At 65.0% G+C, this 25,141-nt stretch overlaps 1 protein-coding gene across 1 annotated transcript; it reads right to left on the minus strand.

Annotated features, from left to right (window-relative positions):
• Nucleotides 1–142: 142 nt before the first annotated feature.
• Nucleotides 143–23,531, minus strand: ATP2B3 (ATPase plasma membrane Ca2+ transporting 3). The gene is made up of 21 exons (XM_077789653.1): nt 23,513–23,531; nt 22,014–22,170; nt 20,841–21,038; nt 19,206–19,463; nt 17,690–17,815; nt 17,493–17,621; nt 16,870–16,911; nt 16,616–16,783; nt 15,294–15,508; nt 13,490–13,732; nt 12,618–12,859; nt 10,603–10,837; nt 9,093–9,278; nt 7,351–7,438; nt 7,163–7,269; nt 4,460–4,651; nt 3,270–3,483; nt 586–797; nt 429–485; nt 263–319; nt 143–154 (listed from the first exon to the last, which is right to left on the minus strand). The coding sequence occupies exons 2-21, from the start codon at nt 22,162–22,164 to the stop codon at nt 143–145; spliced, it is 3,132 nt and encodes a 1,043-aa protein (XP_077645779.1). The 5' UTR covers nt 22,165–22,170; nt 23,513–23,531.
• Between the last annotated feature and the right edge of the window lie 1,610 nt (nt 23,532–25,141).

Raw genomic sequence — 25,141 nt, forward strand, 5'->3', positions numbered from 1 at the left:
CATGTCCCCCCAATGTGTTTGCACATGTCCCCTGTGTTCCCCGTGTCCCATGTCCCCATGTGTCCCCGTGCCACCGTGTCCCACCTGCACGGCGAAGGTGCCCAGGACGATGGCGCAGAAGATGGGGTTGGCGCAGACGCCCTCAAAGACGTTCCTGGTGTCCCCATGTGTGTCCCCACATGTTCCCACATGTCCCCTGTGTGTCCCCACGTGTCCCCACGTGTCCCCGTGTCCCGTGTCCCCACATGTCCCCATGTCCCACCTGCACGGCGAAGGTGCCCAGGACGATGGTGCAGAAGATGGGGTTGGCGCAGACGCCCTTGAAGACGTTCCTGGTGTCTCCATGGGTCCTTCTCCACCCCAAACCCCTCACTCCAAGCCATCATGGCATTGTTCCCCTGTGTCCCCCGTGTGTCCCCGTGTCCCACCTGCACGGCGAAGGTGCCCAGGACGATGGCGCAGAAGATGGGGTTGGCGCAGACGCCCTCAAAGACGTTCCTGGTGTCCCCATGTGTGTCCCCACATGTTTCCTGTGTGTCCCCATGTCCCCGTGTCCCTGTGTGTCCCCATGTCCCCGTGTCCCACCTGCACGGCGAAGGTGCCCAGGACGATGGCGCAGAAGATGGGGTTGGCGCAGACGCCCTCGAAGACGTTCCTCTCGCCGTGCAGCTTGCGCGCGTTGAGCTCGTTGAAGAGCTGCATCAGCACGAAGGTGTTGAAGATGATGGTGAAGTGCTCCGAGGGCGGCGCGTGCAGCGGGGCCGCGCGGCCGCTGTCGATGTCGAACAGCACCTCCCCTGCGGGACACCCGCGGGACACGCGTGGGGACGGGGACACCCGTGGGACACCCGCGGGACACGCGTGGGGACGGGGACATGGAGACACCCACGGGACACGCGTGGGGACGGGGACACCAGTGGGGACACCCGCGGGACACGCGTGGGGACGGGGACATGGAGACACCCACGGGACACGCGTGGGGACGGGGACACCCGTGGGACACCCGCGGGACACGCGTGGGGACGGGGACAGGGACACCCGTGGGACACGCGTGGGGACAGGGACATGGAGACACCCGCGGGACACGCGTAGGGACGGGGACATGGAGACACCCGCGGGACACGCGTGGGGACGGAGACACGGGGACACCTGCAGGACACGCGTGGGGACGGGGACAGAGACACCCGCGGGACACACATGGGGATGGGGACGGGGACACGGGAACACCTGTGGGGACATGGACAGGGACACAGGGACATGCGTGGGGACATGGACAAGGACACAGAGACACCCGTGGGACACGCTTGGGGACGGGGACGGGGACACGGGGACACCCACGGGACACACGTGGGGACAGGGACATGGACAGGGACACGGGGACACCCGCGGGACACGCGTGGGGACATGGACAGGGACACAGGGTCACCCGTGGGACATGCGTGAGGACGGGGATGGGGACACAGGGACACCCGCGGGACACGCGTGGGGACAGGGACATGGACGGGGACACCCACGGGACATGTGTGGGGATGTGGACGGGGACTCGGGGACACCCATGGGGACATGGACAGGGACACGGGGACACTCATGGGGACATGGGACAGGACATGGGGACACGCGTGGGGACACCTGTGGGGACATGGGGACACTTGTGGGGACACAGGGATACTCGTGGGGACACGGACAGGGACATGGGGACACCCATGGGGACATGGGGTCACTTGGGACATGAACAGGGACATGGGGACACTCATGGGGACACTCATGGGGACATGGGGTCACTTGGGACATGGACAGGGACATGGGGACACTCATGGGGACACTCATGGGGACATGGGGTCACTTGGGACATGAACAGGGACATGGGGACACTCATGGGGACACCCATGGGGACACAGGATAGGGACGCGGGGACATGGGGATACTCTTTGGGACATGGGGACACTCATGGGGACATGGGACAGGGACATGGGGACACTTGTGGGGACACAGCCGTGGGTGTGGGAAACCCTCCCATGATGTCCCTTGTCCCCTGACCAGTGACTCCATGTCCATGTCACTGACCAGTGAAGAGCAGGGTGAAGGTGACCAGCAGCTGGCAGGGGATGTGTCCCACCATGTCCCACCATGTCCCACCGTGTCCCATGGTGTCCCATTGTGTCCCACCGTGTCCCATGGTGTCCCATTGTGTCCCACCACGTCCCACCATGTCCTATTGTGTCCCACTGTGTCCCATTGTGTCCCACCATATCCCATTGTGTCCCACCATGTCCCACCATGTCCCATGGTGTCCCATTGTGTCCCACCATGTCCCACCACGTCCCCACGGGTTCCCATCACCTGTGGACCCTCCCATGACGTCCCCAGCGTCACTGACAGATGAAGAGCAGGGTGAAGGTGACCAGCAGCTGGTAGGGGATGTGTCCCACCATGTCCCACCATGTCCCACCATGACCTATTGTGTCCCAATGTGTCCCATTGTGTTCCACCATGTCCCACCATGTCCCACCATGTCCCACCACGTCCCTATGGGTTCCCATCACCTGTGGGACCCTCCCGTGACGTCCACAGGGCCACAGACCAGCGAAGAGCAGGGTGAAGGTGACCAGCGGCTGGGAGGGGATGTGTCCCACCGTGTCCCACCATGTCCTATTGTGTCCCATTGTGTTCCACCATGTTCCACAATGTCCCATGGTGTCCCATTGTGTCCTATTGTGTTCCACCATGTCCAACCATGTCCCACCATGTCCCACCACGTCCCCACGGGTTCCCATCACCTGTTGACCCTCCCGTGACGTCCCCAGCGTCACTGACCGGCGAAGAGCAGGGTGAAGATGACCAGTGGCTGGGAGGGGATGTGTCCCACCGTGTCCCACCATGTCCTATTGTGTCCCATTGTGTTCCACCATGTCCCATGGTGTCCCATGGTGTCCCATTGTGTCCCACCACGTCCCCACGGGTTCCCATCACCTGTTGACCCTCCCGTGACGTCCCCAGCGTCACTGACCGGTGAAGAGCAGGGTGAAGATGACCAGCAGCTGGTAGGGATGTGTCCCACCATGTCCCACCATGTCCCATAGTGTCCCATTGTGTCTCATTGTGTCCCATTGTGTTCCACCATGTCCCACCATGTTCCACCATGTCCCATTGTGTCCCACCATGTCCCACCATGTCCCACCATGTCCAACCATGTCCCACCATGTTCCACCACGTCCCCACGGGTTCCCATCACCTGTTGACCCTCCCGTGACGTCCCCAGCGTCACTGACCGGCGAAGAGCAGGGTGAAGATGACCAGCAGCTGGTAGGCGGCGTGGCCCAGGATGTTGCGCAGCATGGTGCCGGACACCAGCGGGTGGTCGCGGCCGTAGGGCCGGCGCAGCAGCAGCGCCTCCGTGGGCGGCTCCGTGGCCAGCGCCAGCGAGGCCAAGGTGTCCATGATGAGGTTCACCCAGAGCATCTGCACCGCCTTCAGCGGCGAGTCCTGGATGGGACAAATGAGCTCAGGTGGGCACAGGTGAGCTCAGGTGAGCTCAGGTGGGCACAGAGGGGCTCAGGTGAGCTCAGGTGACCTCAGGTGGGCACAGGCCAGTGAGGCCAAGGTGTCCATGATCAGGTTCACCCAGAGCATCTGCACCGCCTTCAGCGGCGAGTCCTGGATGGGACAAATGAGCTCAGGTGGGCACAGGTGGGCTCAGGTGGGCACAGAGGGGCTCAGGTGAGCTCAGGTGGGCTCAGGTGACCTCAGGTGGGCACAGGCCAGTGAGGCCAAGGTGTCCATGATCAGGTTCACCCAGAGCATCTGCACCGCCTTCAGCGGCGAGTCCTGGGCAGGACAAATGAGCTCAGGTGGGCTCAGGTGCGCTCAGGTGGCTCAGAGGAATGGGACAGGTGAGCTCAGGTGGGCTCAGGTGGGCTCAGGTGGGCACAGGTGGGCACAGGCCAGCGAGGCCAAGGTGTCCATGATCAGGTTCACCCAGAAGATCTGCACCACCTTTATGGGAGTCCTGGGGGCACAGGTGGGCACAGGAGAGCTCAGGGGGACTCAGGTGAGCTCAGGTGGCACAGGCCAGCGAGGCCAAGGTGTCCATGATCATGTTCACCCAGAAGATCTGCACCACCTTTATGCGAGTCCTGGGGGGGACAAATGAGCTCAGGTGGGCTCAGATGAGTTCAGGTGGGCACAGGAGGGCTCAGGTGAGCTCAGGTGGGCACAGGTGGGCTCAGGTGGCCCAGAGGAACGGGACAGGTGGGCACAGTTGGACTTTGTGATTCAGGCCCAGGTGACCCCACCTGCCCAGGTGAGCCCTCACCTGGGTGATGCAGGTACCGGTGATGGCCACCGTCCTACCTAGGTAAATGCCCCCTGTCCCCACGTCCCACCTGCCCAGGTGAGACCTTCCACGTCCCACCTGGCCAGGTGAGTCCTCCCCACGTCCCACCTGGCCAGGTGAGCTCACCTGGGTGATGCAGGCGCCGGTGAAGGCCACGATGACGGCCACCACGTTGACGGTCAGCTGGAACTGCAGGAACTTGGCGATGCTGTCGTAGACGTTGCGGCCCCACATGACGGCCTTGACGATGCTCGAGAAGTTGTCGTCCGTCAGGATGATGTCCGAGGCCTCCTTGGCCACATCCGTGCCCGCGATGCCCTTGGGGACATGGACAGGTGACCCCCAGGTGGCCACAGGTGACCCCAGGTGACCCTCAGGTGGCCACAGGGATGGGGAACCCCATGGTAGATCCCCAAGGTGACCCCAGGTGGGTGAGGGGACAGGACAATGTCCGAGGCCTCTTTGGCCACGTCCGTGCCTGCGATGCCCTTGGGGACATAGACAGGTGACCCCCAGGTGGCCACAGGTGACCCCAGGTGGCCACAGGGATGGGGAACCCCATGGTAGATCCCCAAGGTGATCTCAAGGTGGGTGAGGGGACAGGACAATGTCCGAGGCCTCCTTGGCCACGTCCGTGCCCACAATGCCCTTGGGGACACAGACAGGTGACCCTCAGGTGACCCTCAGGTGATCCCCAGGTGACCCTCAGGTGGCCACAGGGATGGGGAACCCCATGGTAGATCCCCAAGGTGATCTCAAGGCGGGTGAGGGGACAGGACAATGTCCGAGGCCTCTTTGGCCACGATGCCCTTGGGGACACGGACAGGTGACCCTCAGGTGACCCTCAGGTGATCCCCAGGTGAGCCTCAGGTGGCCACAGGGATGGGGAACCCCATGGTAGATCCCCAAGGTGATCTCAAGGCGGGTGAGGGGACAGGACAATGTCCGAGGCCTCCTTGGCCACATCCGTGCCTGCGATGCCCTTGGGGACACGGACAGGTGACCCTCAGGTGACCCCCAGGTGGCCACAGGTGGCCACAGGGATGGGGAACCCCATGGTAGATCCCCAAGGTGACCCCAGGTGGGTGAGGGGACAGGACAATGTCCGAGGCCTCCTTGGCCACGTCCGTGCCCACGATGCCCTTGGGGACACGGACAGGTGACCCCAGGTGACCCTCAGGTGGCCACAGGGATGGGGAACCCCATGGTAGATCCCCAAGGTGACCCCAGGTGGGTGAGGGGACAGGACAATGTCCGAGGCCTCTTTGGCCACGTCCGTGCTCACAATGCCCTTGGGGACATGGACAGGTGACCCTCAGGTGATCCCCAGGTGACCCACAGGTGGCCACAGGGATGGGGAACCCCATGGTAGATCCCCAAGGTGATCTCAAGGCGGGTGAGGGGACAGGACAATGTCCGAGGCCTCCTTGGCCACGATGCCCTTGGGGACATGGACAGGTGACCCTCAGGTGACCACAAGGTGACCACAGGTGACCACAGGTGACCACGGGGATGGGGAACTCCAAGGTGACCCCAAGGTGGCCAAAGCCATGCCCACAACACCCTTGGGGACATGGACAGGTGACCCCCAGGTGACCCCAAGGTGACCCCCAGGTGATCACAGGTGACCCCAAGTGAACCCAGGGATGGGGGGGGAGGGAATCCCCATTTTGGGAGGGAATCCCAATTTGGGGAGGGGTCCCAGGTTCCCATTTTTGGGGGAGAGCCTTGGGGTCCCATTTCAGGGAGGGGATCTCGGGATCCCAATTTGGGGAGGGGTCTCAGGGGTCTCAATTTGGGGAGGGGTCCTGGGAATCCCAAACTGGGGAGGGGTCTCAGGGGTCCCAATTTGGGGAGGGGTCCTGGGAATCCCAAACTGGGGAGGGGTCTCAGGGGTCCCAATTTGGGGAGGGGTCCTGGGAATCCCAAACTGGGGAGGGGTCTCAGGGGTCCCAATTTGGGGAGGGGTTCTGAGGGTCCCAGTTCAGGAATGTTCTTCCATTTGGGAGAGGGGTCCTGTGGGGTCGCATTTTGGGGAGGGGGTCTCATTTTGAGGAGGGGTCCCAATATTTTGGGGAGGGGTCTCCAGAATCCCATTCTGGGGAGGGGTTCTGGGGGTCCCAATCAATGAGTGTTCTTGAGGGTCCCATTTTGGGGAGGGGGTCCCGCAATTTGGGGAGGGGTCCCTCTATTTGGGGAGGGGTCCCGCAATTTGAGAAGGGGTCCCGCAATTTGGGGAGAGGTGCCACAATTTGGGGAGGGCTGCCGCAATTTGAGGAAGGGTCCCGCAATTTGGGGAGAGGTGCCACAATTTGGGGAGAGGTGCCGCAATTTGGGGAGGGGGTCCCGCAATTTGGGGAGTGGTCCCGCAATTTGAGAAGGGGTCCCGCAATTTGGGGAGGGGTCCCGCAATTTGGGGAGGGGTCCCGCAATTTGAGGAAGGGTCCCGCAATTTGGGGAGAGGTGCCACAATTTGGGGAGGGGTGCCGCAATTTGGGGAGGGGTCCCGTAATTTGAGGAAGGATCCCGCAATTTGGGGAGAGGTGCCGCAATTTGGGGAGGGGTGCCGCAATTTGGGGAGGGGTCCCGCAATTTGAGGAAGGATCCCGCAATTTGGGGAGAGGTGCCACAATTTGGGGAGGGGTCCCGCAATTTGAGGAAGGGTCCCGCAATTTGGGGAGAGGTGCCACAATTTGGGGAGGGGTCCCTCTATTTGGGGAGGGGTCCTGCTATCTGGGGAGGGGACCCATTTCAGGGAGGGGTCCCGCAATTTGAGGAGGGGTCCCGCAATTTGGGGAGGGGTGCCGCAATTTGGGGAGGGGGCGTTACCATGGCGAACCCCACGTCGGCCTTTTTGAGGGCGGGGCCGTCGTTGGTGCCATCGCCGGTGACCGCCACCACCTGGCGCTGGTCCCCGATGGTGCTGTCGATGATCCCTGGGGACAGGCGGGGGGCACAGGTGAGACCCCCCACCCCGGGACCCCCGGGACCCCCGGGACCCCTCCCCAAATTCCCACCTTTCACCAGGGTGTGTTTGTCGGTGGGCGATGACCGCGCCAGGACCCTCAGCTTGGGCCACACCTTGTCCAGGCGCTCCTGCTCCACCTGGGGGGATTGGGGGGGGGTGAGACCCCCAGGGACCCTCCCCCGGGCACCCCGAGACCCCCCCGGGACCCCCCCGGGACACCCCAAAACCCCCAGGGACACCCCGGGACACCCCGAGACCCCCAGGGACACCCCGAGACCCCCAGGGACCCCCCGGGACACCCCAAAACCCCCAGGGACCCCCCCAGACACCCCGAGACCCCCAGGGACCCCCCGGGACACCCCGAGACCCCCAGGGACACCCAGGGACACCCCAAAACCCCCAGAGACCCCCCCAGACACCCCGAGACCCCCAGGGACCCCCCGGGACACCCCCCCGGACACCCCGAGACCCCCAGGGACCCTCCCCCGGACACCCCGGGACCCCCAGGGACACCCCGGGACATCCTGAGACCCCCAGGGACCCCCAGGGACCCTCCCCCGGACACCCCAAGACCCCCAGGGACCCCCCGGGACACCCCAAAACCCCTAGAGACCCCCCCCGGACACCCCGAGACCCCCAGAGACCCCCCGGGACACCCCGAGACCCCGAGAGACCCCACGGGACACCCCGAGACCCCCCTCGGGACACCCCAAAACCCTCAGGGACCCTCCCGGACACCCCGAGACACCCCGAGACCCCCAGAGACCCCCCGGGACACCCCGGGACACCCCTCGGGACACCCCAAAACCCTCAGGGACCCTCCCGGACACCCCGAGACACCCCGAGACCCCCAGAGACCCCCCGGGACACCCCGGGACACCCCGAGACCCCCAGGGACCCTCCCCCTGACACCCCGGGACCCCCAGGGACACCCCGGGACATCCTGAGACCCCCAGGGACCCCCCCGGGACACCCCAAAACCCCCAGGGACCCTCCCGGACACCCCGAGACCCCCAGGGACCCCCCCAGTGCCCCCAGTCGCCTTCCCAGTACTCCCAATTCTCCTCCCAGTAATCCCAGTCCCCCTCCCAGTCCCTCCAGCGGTGTCCAGTGTCCCCAGTTGCTGTCCCAGTCCCTCCAGTGTCCCCCAGTGTCCCCAATCCCCATCCCAGTGTCCCCAATCCCCATCCAAGTGTCCCCAGTCCCCATCCCAGTGTCCCCAATCCCCATCCCAGTGTCCCCAGTCCCCCTCCCAGTGTCCCCAGTCCCCCTCCCAGTCCCTCCCAGTGTCCCCCAGTGTCCCCAATCCCCATCCCAGTGTCCCCAGTCCCCATCCCAGTGTCCCCAATCCCCATCCCAGTGTCCCCAGTCCCCCTCCCAGTGTCCCCAGTCCCCCTCCCAGTCCCTCCCAGTGTCCCCCAGTGTCCCCAATCCCCATCCCAGTGTCCCCAGTCCCCATCCCAGTGTCCCCAATCCCCATCCCAGTGTCCCCAGTCCCCCTCCCAGTGTCCCCAGTCCCCCTCCCAGTCCCTCCCAGTGTCCCCCAGTGTCCCCAATCCCCATCCCAGTGTCCCCAGTCCCCCTCCCAGTCCCTCCCAGTGTCACCCAGTGTCCCCAGTCCCCATCCCAGTGTCCCCAGTCCCCCTCCCAGTCCCTCCCAGTGTCACCCAGTGTCCCCAGTCCCCATCCCAGTGTCCCCAGTCCCCCTCCCAGTCCCTCCCAGTGTCCCCCAGTGTCCCCAATCCCCATCCCAGTGTCCCCAGTCCCCATCCCAGTGTCCCCCGGTGCCACCTCGCCGCGGTCGTTGCGGATGCGCCGGTTGAAGTCCTTCCCCTCCAGGCAGAGCCAGTCGCCGCCGCCGCCCGCGGGGAGGATCCCGCACTTGGCGGCGATGGCGCGCGCCGTGTCCAGGTTGTCGCCTGTCACCATCCGCACCGTGATCCCCGCGCGCTGGCACTTCCGGATGGCCTCGGGCACCTGCCGCACGCACCCGTCCCCGTCCTGTCCCCGCTGTCCCCGCAGTGCCACCGTCCTGTCCCCGGTGTCCCCGTCCTGTCCCCGTCCTGTCCCCGCTGTCCCCATAGTCCCACCGTCCTGTCCCCGGTGTCCCCGTCCTGTCCCCGTCCTGTCCCCGCTGTCCCCATAGTCCCACCGTCCTGTCCCCGGTGTCCCCGTCCTGTCCCCGTCCTGTCCCCGCTGTCCCCATAGTCCCACCGTCCTGTCCCCGGTGTCCCCGTCCTGTCCCCGTCCTGTCCCCGCTGTCCCCATAGTCCCACCGTCCTGTCCCCGGTGTCCCCGTCCTGTCCCCGTCCTGTCCCCGCTGTCCCCATAGTCCCACCGTCCTGTCCCCGGTGTCCCCGTCCTGTCCCCGTCCTGTCCCCGCTGTCCCCGTCCTGTCCCCGCTGTCCTCCCAGCGTCACTGTCCTGTCCCCGCTGTCCCCGTCCTGTCCCCGCAGTGCCACCGTCCTGTCCCCGTCCTGTCCCCGCAGTGCCACCATCCTGTCCCCGCTGTCCCCGTCCTGTCCCCGCTGTCCCCCGTGTGCCCTTTCCCTCGTCTCCGACGTCCCCGTGTGTCCCTCCATGTCCCCTCCCTGTCCCCCCCATGTCCCCATGCCCCACATGTCCCCATGCTCCCCTCAAGTCCCCATGTCCCCACACCCCCCATGTCCCCCCATATCCCCCATGTTCCTCTGCCCCCCATGTCCTCACACCGCCCCACGCCCCCCCACGCCCCCTCTATGTCCCCCCACGCCCCCCATGTCCCCCCATGTCCCCCTGCCCCCCATGTCCCCCCATGTCCCCTCTGTGTCCCCACAAGTCCCCATATCCCCTTGCCCCCCATGTCCCCACGCCCCCCATGTCCCCCCATGTCCCCCTGCCCCCCATGTCCCCCCATGTCCCCCCATGTCCCCCTGTCCCCCATGTCCCCCCATGTCCCCCCATGTCCCCCTGCCCCCCATGTCCCCCATGTCCCCACGCCCCCCATGTCCCCCCATGTCCCCCTGCCCCCCATGTCCCCCCATGTCCCCCCATGTCCCCCATGTCCCCACGCCCCCCATGTCCCCCCATGTCCCCCCATGTCCCCCTGCCCCCCATGTCCCCCTGCCCCCCATGTCCCCCATGTCCCCACGCCCCCCATGTCCCCCCATGTCCCCTTGCCCCCCATGTCCCCCCATGTCCCCTCTGTGTCCCCACAAATCCCCATGTCCCCCTGCCCCCCATGTCCCCCCATGTCCCTTCCGTGTCCCCACAAGTCCCCATGTCCCCCTGCCCTCCACGCCCCCCATGTCCCCCTGCCCACCTCGGGCCGCACGGGGTCCTCGATGCCCACGATGGCGATGCAGGTGAGCTCGCTGACCACCGCGGCCTCGTCGTCCCAGGGGGGCTCGGGCCGGGGGGGGAAATCGCGGAAGGCGAGGGCGAGGGTCCGCAGCCCCCCCGCCGCCATCGGCTCCACCACGCGCCGCACCAGCTCCTCCCGCTCCGAGCCCCCCAAAACCCGCGGGGAGCCCCCCGCGTCCAGCATCGAGGTGCACCTGGGGGGGACAGGTGGGTCAGGGGGACATGGGGAGGGGGCTCGGGGGGGTCTCAGGTGGGCCTGGGGGACATGGGGAGGGGGCTCGGGGGGGTCCCAGGTGGGTCAGGGGGTCATGGGGAGGGGGCTCAGGGGGGACAGGTGGGCCTGGGGGACATGGGGAGGGGGCTCGGGGGGGCAGGTAGGTCAGGGGGTCATGGGGAGGGGGCTCAGGGGGACAGGTAGGTCAGGGGAGGGGTCTCAGGGGGTCCCAGGTGGGTCAGGGGGACATGGGGAGGGGTCTCAGGGGGTCCCAGGTGGGTCAGGGGGACATGGGGAAGGGGCTCAGGGGGTCCCAGGTGGGTCAGGGGGTCCCGCTGGGTCTAGGATGGAGCTAGAGCACCCTCGGGTCAGCACTCATGGGCCTGCCTGCCCAGGTGTGCGCCCAGGTGTCCCCAGGTGTCCCCAGATGTTCCCAGGAGTGCCCCCAGGTGTGGCCAGGTGCCTCCAGGTGTGTCACCAGTTGTGCCCAGGTGTGCCCAGGTGACACCAGGTGTGCCCCCAGGCGTGCCCAGGTGTGCCCCCAGGTGTGGCCCAGGTGCCCCCGGGTGTGCCCAGGTGTGCCGGGGTGTGCCCAGGTGCCCCCAGGTATTCCCAGGTGTGCCCTCACCTGCGCAGCACCATCTCAGAGGCGCCCTTGCAGAGCAGGTGGTAGTGGTGCTCACGGCCCTGCCTGCCCAGGTGTGCCCCCAGGTGTGCCCAGCTGTGCCCAGGTGCCCCCAGGTGTGCCCAGGTGTGCCCAGATGTGCCCAGGTGTGCCCTCACCTGCGCAGCACCATCTCGGCTGCGCCCTTGAGAACAGGCGGAAGCCACCGCCGGGCCGGCGGGTCACGGTGCTCATGGCCCTGCCTGCCCAGGTGTGCCCAGGTGCCCCCAGGTGTGCCCAGGTGCCCCCAGGTGCCCCCAGGTGTGCCCTCACCTGTGCAGCACCATCTCGGAGGCGCCCTTGCAGAGCAGGCGGAAGCCGCCGCCGGGCCAGCGGGTCACGGTGCTCATGGCCCTGCCTGCCCAGGTGTGCCCCCAGGTGTGCCCAGGTGCCCCCAGGTGTGCCCAGGTGTGCCCAGGTGCGCTCTCACCTGCGCAGCACCATCTCGGAGGCGCCCTTGCAGAGCAGGCGGAAGCCGCCGCCGGGCCGGCGGGTCACAGTGCTCATGGCCCTGCCTGCCCAGGTGTGCCCCCAGGTATCCCCAGGTGCCCCCAGGTGTGCCCAGGTGTGCCCAGCTGTGCCCAGGTGCCCCCAGGTGTGCCCCCAGGTGCCCCCTCACCTGCGCAGCACCATCTCGGAGGCGCCCTTGCAGAGCAGGTGGTAGTGGTGCTCACGGCCCTGCCTGCCCAGGTGTGCCCAGGTGCCCCCAGGTGTGCCCAGGTGCCCCCAGGTGTGTGCCCAGGTGTGCCCTCACCTGCGCAGCACCATCTCGGAGGCGCCCTTGCAGAGCAGGCGGAAGCCGCCGCCGGGCCGGCGGGTCACGGTGCTCATGGCCCTGCCTGCCCAGGTGTGCCCAGGTGCCCCCAGCTGTGCCCAGGTGTGCCCAGGTGTGCCCAGGTGTGCCCAGGTGCGCCCTCACCTGCGCAGCACCATCTCGGAGGCGCCCTTGCAGAGCAGGCGGAAGCCGCCGCCGGGCCGGCGGGTCACGGTGCTCATGGCCCTGCCTGCCCAGGTGTGCCCCCAGGTATTCCCAGGTACCCCCAGGTGTACCCAGGTGCCCCCAGGTGTGCCCAGGTGCCCCCAGGTGTGCCCTCACCTGCGCAGCACCATCTCGGAGGCGCCCTTGCAGAGCAGGCGGAAGCCGCCGCCGGGCCGGCGGGTCACGGTGCTCATGGACTTGCGCTCGGAGTTGAAGGTGAACACCTTGACCAGGTGCTCCTCGGGCACCTGCGCCCGCTCGGCCTCGGGGTCGCGGCCCAGGGCCAGCGCCAGCCCCAGCAGGGCGCACTCGGTCTTGTTGCCCACGTGGCGAGGGAGAGCCCCGGGGGCCTCGGGGGGCTGCGGGGGCAGGTAAGGGGGCAGGTAAGGGGGTGGGGGAAGGTAAATGGGGTGGGGAGGGTAAATGGGGCAGGTAAATGGGGTAGGGACAAGTAAGGGGGCAGGTAAAGGGGGTGGGGGAGGGTAAAGGGGGCAGGTAATGGGAGTGGGGGCAGGTAAATGGGGTGGGGAGGGTAAATGGGGCAGGTAAATGGGGTGGGGGCACATAAATGGGGCAGGTAAAGGGGGTGGGGGCAGGTAAGGGGGCAGGTAAGGGGGTGGGGAGGGTAAATGGGGCAGGTAAAGGGGGTGGGGGCAGGTAAAGGGGGTGGGGGCAGGTAAAGGGGGTGGGGAGGGTAAATGGGGCAGGTAAATGGGGTGGGGGCACATAAAAAGGGCAGGTAAATTGGGTGGGGAAGGTAAAGGGGGCAGGGGCAGGTAAAGGGGGCAGGTAAAAGGAGCAGGGGCAGGTAAATGGGGCAGGTGAAGGGAGTAGGGACAGGTGAAGGGGGCAGTTATGGTGACAGGGGCAAACAAAGGGGGCATAGAGACCCTCGTTAGTGTCACACACCCCAAAACCCCCCAAAATTCCCCCAAAACCCCCCAAAATCACCCCCAAAACCCCCTCCCAGTGCTCCCAGTGCCCCTCACCAGTATCTTGCTGGTGTAGGCGCTGTTGATGGCGATGGCCTGGGCCAGCAGGTCCAGCGTTGGGGGGGCCAGCGCGGCCGGGGCCGGGGGGTGGCTGAAGTGGGACCCCCCCACGAAGGCCTGGACCACCGTCATGCGGTTGGTGGTCAGCGTGCCCGTCTTGTCCGAGCAGATGGCCGTGGCGTTGCCCATGGTCTCGCAGGCGTCCAGGTGCCGCACCAGGTTGTTGTCCTTCATCATTTTCTGGGGGGAAAAAGGAGGGAGTTTGGGGGAAAAATGGGGGGAAATGGGGAAAAAATGGGGGGAAATGGGGAAAAATGGGGGGAAATGGGGAAAAAATGGGGGGAAATTGGGAAAAAATGGGGGGAAATTGGGAAAAAATGGGGGGAAATTGGGAAAAAATGGGGGGAAATGGGGGAAAAATGGGGAAAAAATGGGGGGAAATTGGGAAAAAATGGGGGATATTGGGAAAAAATGGGGGGAAATGGGGAAAAAATGGGGGGAAATTGGGAAAAAATGGGGAGAAATTGGGAAAAAACGGGGGGAAGTGGGGAGTAAAGAAGGGGAAATTGGAGTAAGTTGTTGTCCTTCATCATTTTCTGGGGGGAAAAGCAGGGAATTTGGGGAAAGAATGGGGGGAAATGGGGGAAATTAGGAAAAAATGGGGGGAAATGGGGAGTAAAGAAGGGGAAATGGGAGTAGGTTGTTGTCCTTCATCATTTTCTGGGGTAAAAGGAGGGAATTTGGGGAAAAAACGGGGGGAAATGGTGGAAAAAGGGGGGAATAGGGGAAAAAATGGGGGGAAATTGGGGAAACATGGGGGGAAATGGGGAGTAAAGAGGGGGAAATGGGAGTAGGTTGTTGTCCTTCATCATTTTCTGGGGGGAAAGGAGGTAATTTGGGGAAAAAATGGGGGGAAATTGGGGGAAAAGGGGGGGAATAGGGAAGAAAATGGGGGGAAATTGGGAAAAAACGGGGGGAAATGGGGAGTAAAGAGGGGGAAATGGGAGTAGGTTGTGGTTCTTCATCATTTTCTGGGGGGGAAAATGAGGGAATTTGGGAAAAATGGGGGGGAAATGGAAAAAAAGATGAAAATGAGAAAAACAAGGGGGGAATGGGGGAGAAATGGGGAAAATATGGGGAAAATGGGGGAGAAATGGGGAAAATATGGGGAAAATGGGGGAAAAATGGGGAAAATATGGGGAAAATGGGGGAAAATCGGAGCAGGTTGTGGTTTTTCATCATTTTCGGGGGGGGGAAATGAGGGAATTTGGGAAAAATGGGGGGGAAATGGAAAAAAAGATGAAAATGAGAAAAACAAGGGGGGAATGGGGGAGAAATGGGGAAAATATGGGGAAAATGGGGGAGAAATGGGGAAAATATGGGGAAAATGGGGGAGAAATGGGGAAAATATGGGGAAAATGGGAGCAGGTTGTGGTTCTTCATCATTTTCTGGGGGGAAAATGAGGGAATTTGGGAAAAATGGGGGGAAATGGAAAAAAAGATGAAAATGAGAAAAACAAGGGGGGAATGGGGGAGAAATGGGGAAAATATGGGGAAAATGGGGGAGAAATGGGGAAAATATGGGGAAAATGGGGGAGAAATGGGGAAAATATGGGGAAAATGGGGGAAAATGGGAGCAGGTTGTGGTTCTTCATCATTTTCTGGGGGGAAAAAATGAAGGAATTTGGGGAAAAACGAGAGAGGAGCGAGGAAAATGGGGGGAAACCGTGACAAACGGACACGGCTGGGCACGAACAGAGCGGTGACGGACAGACAGCCACGGAGGGACAGACGGCCCCACCTTGACGGAGTAGGCCAGCGAGATGGTGACGGCCAGCGGGAGCCCCTCGGGGACGGCCACCACCAGCACGGTGACGCCGATGATGAAGAACTTGACCCAGTACTGGACGTAGACCGGGGCGCACTCGGCCAGCCAGGGCCGGCCCTGCACCACGAAGGTCTCGATGACGAAGTAGAGCACGAGGATGATGACGGTGATGGCCGACATGGCCAGGCCTGCGCGGGGACACCCTCAGGACACGTCCCCCAAGGTGGCCGTGTCCTTGTCACCCCGTTTGGGGACACCAAACTCTTTATCTGCACGATCACTCGGGTCAATTTGGCTTGGAGCACTGATCTGCTGTTTCTCGGGGTGTGTCCCCACCCTGGGCCCGATGTCCCCACCCTCAGGACACGTCCCCCAAGGTGGCCGTGTCCTTGTCACCCTGCTTGGGGACACCAAACTCTTTGATCTGTGTGGTCACTCAGGTCAGTTTGGCTTGGAGCACTGATCTGTTGTTTCTTGGGGTGTGTCCCCACCCTGGGCCCGATGTCCCCACCCTCAGGACACGTCCCCAGCGCTCTGTCCCCTCACTGGGGACACCCCAGTCCGCACGGTCAGTTGGGTCACTGTGCCCTGCAGGACCAATTTGTGCTCCTTGGGGACACCTCGGGGACGTGTCCCCACCCTTGGTGTTGTTCAGCCACCCCTCAGGACACGTCCCCAGTGTCCCCAACCCCCTGCCACCCCATTTGGGGACCCCAATCTGCACAACCACTTTGACCCAGGGCACTGATTTGTCCTTGGGGCCACCTCAGGGATGTGTCCCCAACCTGCCCACAGTGTCCCCACCCCTCAGGACATGTCCCCAGTGTCCCCAGCCCCCTGCCACCCCATTTGGGGACCCCGATCTGCATGGCCGCTTTGACCTGGGGCATTGATTTGTCCTTGGTGCCACCTCGGGGATGTGTCCCCAACCTGCCCGCAGTGTCCCCACCCCTCAGGACATGTCCCCAGTGTCCCCAGCCCCCTGCCACCCCATTTGGGGACCCCGATCTGCATGGCCGCTTTGACCTGGGGCATTGATTTGTCCTTGGTGCCACCTCGGGGATGTGTCCCCAACCTGCCCGCAGTGTCCCCACCCCTCAGGACATGTCCCCAGTGTCCCCAGCCCCCTGCCACCCCATTTGGGGACACTGATCTGCATGGCCGCTTTGACCGGGGGCACTGATTTGTCCTTGGTGCCACCTCGGGGATGTGTCCCCAACCTGCCCACAATGTCCCCACCCCTCAGGACACGTCCCCCAGCGTCTGTCCCCTCGTTTGGGGACCCCAGCCCCCACCTGCCTTCCCGATCTGCACGGCCAGCTGGGTCAGCTTGGCCTGGAGCACGGACTTCTCCTTCTTGGGGCCACCTCGGGGCCGCGTCCCCGGCCCGTCGGCCGCGTCCCCTCCCTCGGCGCTCTTCAGCGGCTGCATCTCCATGGCCACCGCCCCGTCCTGCCGCTTGCCTGGGGACACCGGCCACGTGGCAGGGGGACCGGGGGGGGACACCGGGAGGGGGGTTTGGGCTTGTCCCCACCCGACCCCAAAGCACCTTTGGGTTGTGGGGTGGCCACGGCGCCGTCCTGAGGCTTCCCTGTGGGACAAAGCGGGGTGGGGACACCCCAAAATGTGACCTGGGGTGGGACAGGGAGAGCCCCCGGGGTGGGGACACCCCAAAATGTGACCTGGGGGGGACAGGGAGAGAAACCAGGGTGGGGACACCCCAAAATGTGACCTGAGGTGGGACAGGGATGGGAGGGGTGGAGCACATGGGGACAGAGGGGGACAGAGGGGTCTGGAGACCTTGGGGACAGACTGGGACAGAGCCCATGGGGACAGAAGGACCTGGAGACTTCAGGGACATGGGAGGGATTTGGGGACAAGTGACAGATCGCACAGGGTCACCAGCCACCCATGGTGCCACCCAGTGCCAGATTCCTTGGGGACACACCAAAGCCACCCGGTGCCAGCTCCCATGGTGACACACCAGTGCCACCAGTGCCAGCTCCCATGGGGACAATGCCACCAGTGCCAGATTCCTTGGGGACACACCAATGCCACCAGTCCCAGCTCCCATGGGGACAATGCCACCAGTCCCAGCTCCCATGGGGACACACCAATGCCACCAGTGCCAGCTCCCACGGAGCCGGCGGCCACGCCCGGCTGTGGTGTCACCTTTCCTGTCCCTGCCCTCGTCCTCGTCGTCCCCCGCAGCGCCCAGCAGGGTGAAGATGATGCCGCTCTGCGAGTTGACCCCCACGGCCGTCACCACCATCTTGCCCGAGCCCTCCATGACGTGGGTGCCTGGCGGGGACACCGCGGGTCACGGCGACATCCCCTCGGTGTCCCCCGCGTCCCCGAGCGTCCCTCACCCGAGAGCAGCAGCGGGTCCTTGTCCGGGGACTTGCGGACGTGGTCGCTCTCCCCGGTCAGGGCGCTCTCGTCGATCTTGAGGTCGTTGCCCTGGATCAGGACCCCATCGGCCGGCAGGAGGTCACCTGGGAGGGGACAGGGCCACCACAGTGTCACCGGGGAGCTTGGGGGTGTCCCCAGACCGAGTGTCTGGGCTGTGTCACCACAGAGCCACCAGAACTTTGTGGTGTGTCCTGGTGGGACTGGAACCTCATGGTGTCCCCTGGGGCAACCACGGACCCTGTGATGTCCCCTGGGCTGTCCCCAGACCAAGTGTCTGGGCTGTGTCACCACAGTGTCACCAGAACTTCGTGCTGTGTCCTGGTGTCCCCTGGGCTGTCCCCAGACCGAGTGTCTGGGCTGTGTCACCACGGTGTCACCAGAACTTCGTGCTGTGTCCTGGTGGGACTCATGATGTCCCCTGGGATGACCATGGACCCTGTGATGTCCCCTGGGGTGTCCCCAGACCGAGTGTCTGGGCCGTGTCACCATGGTGTGACCAGGACCTTGTGGTGTGTCCTGGTGTCCCCTGATGTCCCCTGATGTCCCCTCATGTGCCCATGGGTGCGGGGACGCAAGAGGACGTGGGGATGGGGACACGGTGGTGGCATCGGGATGGGGATGGTGACACAAGGGTGGGGACAAGACGGGGACACAGTGGTGGAGACAGAGGATGGGGACAAGGGATGGCATCGAGATGGGGACACAGGGACGGTGACACAAGGACGGGGACAGGAATGGCATCAGGATGGGGACACAGGGCTGGGGACAGTTGGGATGGTGACAGGAAATGCCATCGGGATGGGGATACAGGGCTGGGGACAGGAATGGCATCAGGATGGGGACACAGGGCTGGGGACAGTTGGGATGGTGACAGGAGATGCCATCGTGATGGGGACACAGGGCTGGGGACAGGAAGGGCAATGAGGACAGGAGATGGCATCAGGGTGGGGACACAGGGCTGGGGACAGGAGACACCATCGTGATGGGGACACAGGGCTGGGGACACAGGGCTGGGGACACAGGGCTGGGGACAGGAGATGCCATCGTGATGGGGACACAGGGCTGGGGACACTTGGGATGACGACAGGAGACGCCATAGCGATGGGGACACAGGGCTGGGGACAGGAATGGCACCATCAGGATGGGGACACAGGGCTGGGGACAGGAGACACCATCATGATGGGGACACAGGGCTGGTGACACAGGGCTGGTGACAGGAGACGCCATCGTGATGGGGACACAGGGCTGGTGACAGGAGACGCCATCGTGATGGGGACACAGGGCTGGGGACACAGGGCTGGGGACACAGTCCTGGGAACAGGAGACACCATCGTGATGGGGACACAGGGCTGGGGACAGGAATGGCATCAGGATGGGGACACAGGGCTGGTGACAGCAGACGCCCTCGCGACGGGGACACGGGACGCCCCACCTCGCGCCACTCCCCGCGTGTCCCCGCGCTTGGTCGCTCACCGTACTTGACCTGCACCACGTCCCCGACCACCAGGTCGGCCACGGGCACCTGCGCCAGGCGCCCGCCGCGCAGGACGGCCACGCGCTGCTCGCGCTCCAGGCGGCTCTGCAGCCCCCGGAACTGCCGCTCCTTGCTCCAGTCGTTGGACGCCGTCACCAGCACCACGCAGGCCACCGAGAGCAGGATGGCCGCGCCCTCGATCCAGCCGGCCTCCGCCTCGCCCTCGTCCTCCGCGCCCCCCGAGGCCTGCCCGCACGCTGGGGACACGGCGACACGCGCGTCACGCGTGGGGGCACGGGTGGCACGTGTGGGGACGGGGGTGGCACATGTGGGGACATGGGCGACACATGTGGGGATATGGGTGACACACGTGGGGATATGGGCGACACATGTGGGGATATGGGCGACACACGTGGGGATATGGGTGACACGTGGGGATATGGGTGACACATGTGGGGACATGGGCGACACACGTGGGGATATGGGTGACACACGTGGGGACATGGGCGACACATGTGGGGATATCGGTGATGCACGTGGGGATATCGGTGATGCACGTGGGGACATGGGCAACACACATGAGGATATCGGTGACACACATGGGGATATCGGTGACACACGTGGGGACATGGGCAACACACGTGGGGATATCGGTGACGCATGTGGGGATATGGGCAACACATGTGGGTACAAGGGGACAGAGGTGTCCCACATGGCGACACGCGTGTCACATGTGGGGTCACAGGTGGTACACATGGGGACAGAGGTGGCACACATGGGGATATGGGCGACACACGTGGGGACATGGGCGACACACATGGGGATATGGGCAACACATGTGGGGACAAGGGGACAGAGATGTCACACATGGCGACATGTGTGTCACGTGTGGGGGCATAGGTGGCACATGTGGGGACAGAGGTGGCACACGTGGGGACAGAGGTGGCACATGTGGGGACATGGGCAACACACATGGGGATATCAGTGACACGCGTGGGGACAAGGGGACAGAGGTGTCACGGCGACACGCGTGTCACGTGTGGGGACACAGGTGTCACACGTGGGGACAGAGGTGTCACACGTGGGGATATCAGTGACACACGTGAGGACACGGAGGGATACAGGTGACACGCGTGGGGACACCAGTGTCACGTGCAGGGACACGGCCAGGGGTGTAGGGAACGTGGGATGGGGACATGGGGACACAGGGATGGGGATTTGGGGACACAGGGACTTGGGGACACAGGGATGGAACAGGGGGACATGGGGACACAGGGATGAGGATATGGGGACACGGGGATGAAGATTTGGGGACATGGGGACACGGGGATGGCACTGGGGTGGGGACATGGGGACACAGGGATGGGGATTTGGGGACACAGGGACTTGGGGACACAGGGATGAGGATATGGGGACAAGGGGATGAGGATTTGGGGACACGGGGATGAAGATTTGGGGACATGGGGACACGGGGATAAGGACATGCGGACACGGGGACACGGGGATGGCACTGGGGTGGGGACATGGGGCGGGGACACCGAGCTGGGGACACGGGGACAGCAGACAGGGCACAGGGCTGGGGCTGGCAGCAGGATGGGGACACAGTGGCGGGGCCGTGGGGACAGCGGCGTCACCTTCATCGGCGGCGCCGGGGGGCGCGTAGAAGGACAGCCCCAGGGACACGAGCGCGGCCACCTCGAGGATGACGAGGGTGACGTCCTGCAGGGCCTCCCACACCAGCGCCGCGAAGCTCTTGGGGCGCCGCGGGGGGATCCAGTTCCGGCCGAACACCCGGCGGCGGCGCTCCAGCTCCGGGGGACCCTCGGACAGCCCTGGGGACACGGGTGTCACCCCCACCGCCACCCCGGGGACCCTCGGACAGCCCTGGGTGACACCCTTGGGGAACCCCGATAGCCCTGGGGACACGGGTGTCACCCCCACCGCCACCCCGGGGACCCTCGGACAGCCCTGGGTGACACCCCTGGGGACCCTCAGAGAGCCCTGGGGACACGGGTGTCACCTCCACCGCCATCCTAGGGACCCTTGGACAGCCCTGGGTGACACCCCTGGGGACCCTTGGACAGCCCTGGGGACCCTTGGACAGCCCTGGGGACACGGGTGTCACCCCACAGCCACCCTGGGGACCCTCGGACAGCCCTGGGTGACACCCCTGGGGACCCTCGGACAGCCCTGGGGACACGGGTGTCACCCCACGGCCACCCTGGGGACCCTCGGACAGCCCTGGGACACGGGTGTCACCCCCACAGCCACCCCGGGGACCTCCTGATAGCCTTGGGGACACAGGTGTCATCCCACGGCCACCCTGGGGACCCTCGGACAGCCCTGGGTGACACCCCTGGGGACCCTCGGAGAGCCCTGGGGACACGGGTGTCACCCCCACCGCCACCCTGGGGACCCTCGGACAGCCCTGGGGACATGGATGTCACCTCCACTGCCACTCTGGGGACCCCCTCATAGCCCTGGGGACACGGGTGTCACCCCCACCGCCACCCTGGGAACCCCTGGGTCAGCCACAGCCACTCTGGGTTGGGGGGGTCTGGGGGGGTCCCGCGTGGTTTTGGGGGTTCCAGATAGTTTTGGGGGTCCGGGCGTTTTTGGGGAGGTCCCGGGTGGTTTTGGGAAGGTCCCGGGTGGTTTTGGGGAGGTCCTGGGTGGTTTTGGAGAGTTTTGAGAGTGCCGGGGTGGGGGGGTCCCAAGGCTTTCCGGGGGAATGAGGGGATCTGGGGGTGTCGGGGCGGGTTCCGCGGGGTCTCGGTGGGTTTTGGGGGGTCCCGGGGGGGCGTTACCGTCGGTGGGGGAGGTGCGCAGGCGGCGGCAGAGCCCCGGGACCCCCCCCAGGTCCCGCTGCAGCCTCAGGAGCGCCTCGGAGCCCCGGAGCTCCATCAGCGCCCGCAGCTCCGGCAGCGCCAGCCCGAAACCCCCCCCGGCGTCCCCCATGGCGGCCTGGGGACAGGGACAGAGCGGGGACACCGCTGGGGACACCGCTGGGGACAGGGACAGCGCGGGGACACCGCTGGGGACAGCGCGGGGACAGCGCGGGGGACAGCCTTGGAGACAGGGACAGCGCGGGGACAGGGACAGAGCGGGGACAGGGACAGAGCGGGGACACCGCTGGGGACAGCGCGGGGACAGCGCGGGGGACAGCCTTGGGGACAGGGACAGCGCTGGGGACAGGGACAGCGCGGGGACACCGCTGGGGACACCGCTGGGGACAGGGACAGCGCGGGGACACCGCTGGGGACACCGCTGGGGATAGGGACAGCGTGGGGACACCGCTGGGGACAGCGCGGGGACAGCCTTGGGGACAGGGACAGCGCAGGGACACCCCTGGGGACAGCGCTGGGGACAGGGACAGCGCGGGGACACCGCTGGGGACAGCCTTGGGGACAGGGACAGCGCGGGGACACCCCTGGGGACAGCGCTGGGGACAGGGACACTTCTGGAGACACCGCTAGGGACAGGGGACAGCTTTGGGGACAGCCATGGGGACAAGGGACACCACTGGGGACATGGGGACAGCGCTCAGGCCACCTCTGGGGGCCTGGGGATGGGTCTGGGGACATGAGAGCGGCGCTGGGGACAGCGCTCAGGGTTTGGGGACACGGCTGAAGGCTTGGGGACACACCAGAGCTGGGGGACACCGAACACAGCGTGGGGACAGCAGGAGGGACAAGAGCGGGGACAGTGATGGGGACATGGAGGGGGACAGGGATAGGGGACATCCCTGGGGACATCCCTGGGGACAGGGACAAGGGACATCCCAGGGGACATCCCTGGGGACAGGGACATCCCTGGGACATCCTTGGGGACAGGGATAGGGGACATCCCTGGGGACATCCCTGGGGACAGGGACAAGGGACATCCCTGGGACATCCTTGGGGACAGGGATAGGGGACATCCCAGGGGACATCCCTGGGGACAGGGACAAGGGACGTCCCTGGGACATCCGTGGGGACAGGGACAAGGGACATCCCTGGGACATCCCTGGGGACAGGGACAGGGGACATCCCTGGGACATCCCTGGGGACATCCTTGGGGACAGGGATAGGGGACATCCCAGGGGACATCCCTGGGGACAGGGACAAGGGACATCCCTGGGGACATCCCTGGGGACATCCCTGGGGACAGGGACAGGGGACATCCCTGGGGACATCCCTGGGGACATCCCTGGGGACAGGGACAAGGGACATCCCAGGGGACATCCCTGGGGACATCCCTGGGGACAGGGACAGGGGACATCCCTGGGGACATCCCTGGGGACAGCAGCCGGGCCACCGCCCCTCACCTGTCAGCGCTGGCGGGGCCTGGGGGGGGTCTCGCCGGGGGGGGCCCGGCCGCCCCCCCTGCCCGGGCCACACCTGGGGACAGCGGGGACACCTGAGGGGACAGCGGGCACCGTCCCCATCCCCCGGGGACACCAGTGACCACCAGTGACCACCAGTGACCACCAGTAACTCCCAGTTCTCCCAGTCCCCCCCATTCTCCCAGTCCCGTCTCACTCCGCCCAAGCCCCGCCCCCTCACGTCCATCCCACGTTTTCAGCCAATCAGCGCCTTCAGAGGGCGTGGCCAGCACCGAGGCCCCGCCCCCGGCCCTGCGGCGGCGCGCGCGGACTGCGCCAAACGGGGGGCGTGGCCTCTGGGCGGGGGCGGGACGTGCATGTCCTTATATGGGCAAAACCACGCCCACCGCGCGGGAAAATCGCCGCCCGCGCGCGGCAAACCCCGCCCACAGCGGGGAAGCCCCGCCCCCAGCGCGGCACAGCTGGGCACACGTGGGCTCCCAGTAACCCCCAGTAACCCCCAGTTTGCCCAGTGACCCCCAGCAAGTGCCAGTGTCCCCGGTAGCTCACAGCTCCCCCAGTAAATCCCAGTAACTCCCAGTTCACCCAGTGAACACCAGTAACCCACAGTGCCCCAGTAAGTCCCAGTAACCCCCAGTTCACCCAGTGAACCCCAGTAACCCACAGTGCCCCAGTAAATCCCAGTAACCCCCAGTAACTCCCAGTTCACCCAGTGAACACCAGTAACCCACAGTGCCCCAGTAAATCCCAGTAACCCCCAGTTCACCCAGTGAACCCCAGTAACCCACAGTGCCCCAGTAAATCCCAGTAACCCGCAGTAACCCCCAGTTCACCCAGTGAACCCCAGTAACCCACAGTGCCCCAGTAAATCCCAGTAACCCCCAGTTCACCCAGTGAACCCCAGTAACCCACAGTGCCCCAGTAAATCCCAGTAACCCCCAGTTCACCCAGTGAACCCCAGTAACCCACAGTGCCCCAGTAAATCCCAGTAACCCCCAGTTCACCCAGTGAACACCAGTAACCCACAGTGCCCCAGTAAGTCCCAGTAAGTTCCAGTAAGTCCCAGTAACTCCCAGTTCACCCAGTGAACCCCAGTAACCTCCAGTGCCCCAGTAAGTCCCAGTAAGTCCCAGTTAATTCAGTGAACCCCTAGAACCCCCAGTAACTCCCAGTTCATCCAGTGAACCCCAGTAACTCCCAGAGGCTCCAAGAACTCCCAGCTCCTGCTCACATCTGTCCCTGGCACATCTGGGCACACCTGTCCCTGACAGACCTGGTCACACCTAGGCACAGCTGGGCACACCTGTCCCTGACAGACCTGGGCACAGCTGTGCACATCTGGGCACACCTGTCCCTGACAGACCTGGTCACACCTAGGCACAGCTGGGCACACCTGTCCCTGACACCTGGACATCCCCGACACACCTGGACACAGCCGGTCACCCCTGTCCCCACCACACCTGGCCACTCCTGTCTGTGACACCTGGACATCCCCGACACACCTGGACACGCCTGGTCACACCTGTCCCATCACACCTGGTCACACCTGGTCACCCCTGTCCCCACCACACCTGACCCTGGCATTTGGACATCCCTGTCACACTTGGCCAC

Source organism: Lonchura striata, chromosome 36 (assembly GCF_046129695.1).
Source record: "Lonchura striata isolate bLonStr1 chromosome 36, bLonStr1.mat, whole genome shotgun sequence".
NCBI lineage: Eukaryota > Metazoa > Chordata > Aves > Passeriformes > Estrildidae > Lonchura > Lonchura striata.

Excerpts from the sequence above, each read along its gene's own strand:
- ATP2B3 (XM_077789653.1), bottom strand. The coding sequence starts at position 22,164 with ATGGGGGACGCCGGGGGGGGTTTCGGGCTGGCGCTGCCGGAGCTGCGG. Across the intron at positions 17,816-19,205 it reads CGTGGTGCAGGTCAAGTACG|GTGACCTCCTGCCGGCCGAT; the intron begins GTGAGCGACCAA and ends GTCCCCTCCCAG. Across the intron at positions 13,733-15,293 it reads CGCTGGCCTACTCCGTCAAG|AAAATGATGAAGGACAACAA; the intron begins GTGGGGCCGTCT and ends TTTTCCCCCCAG.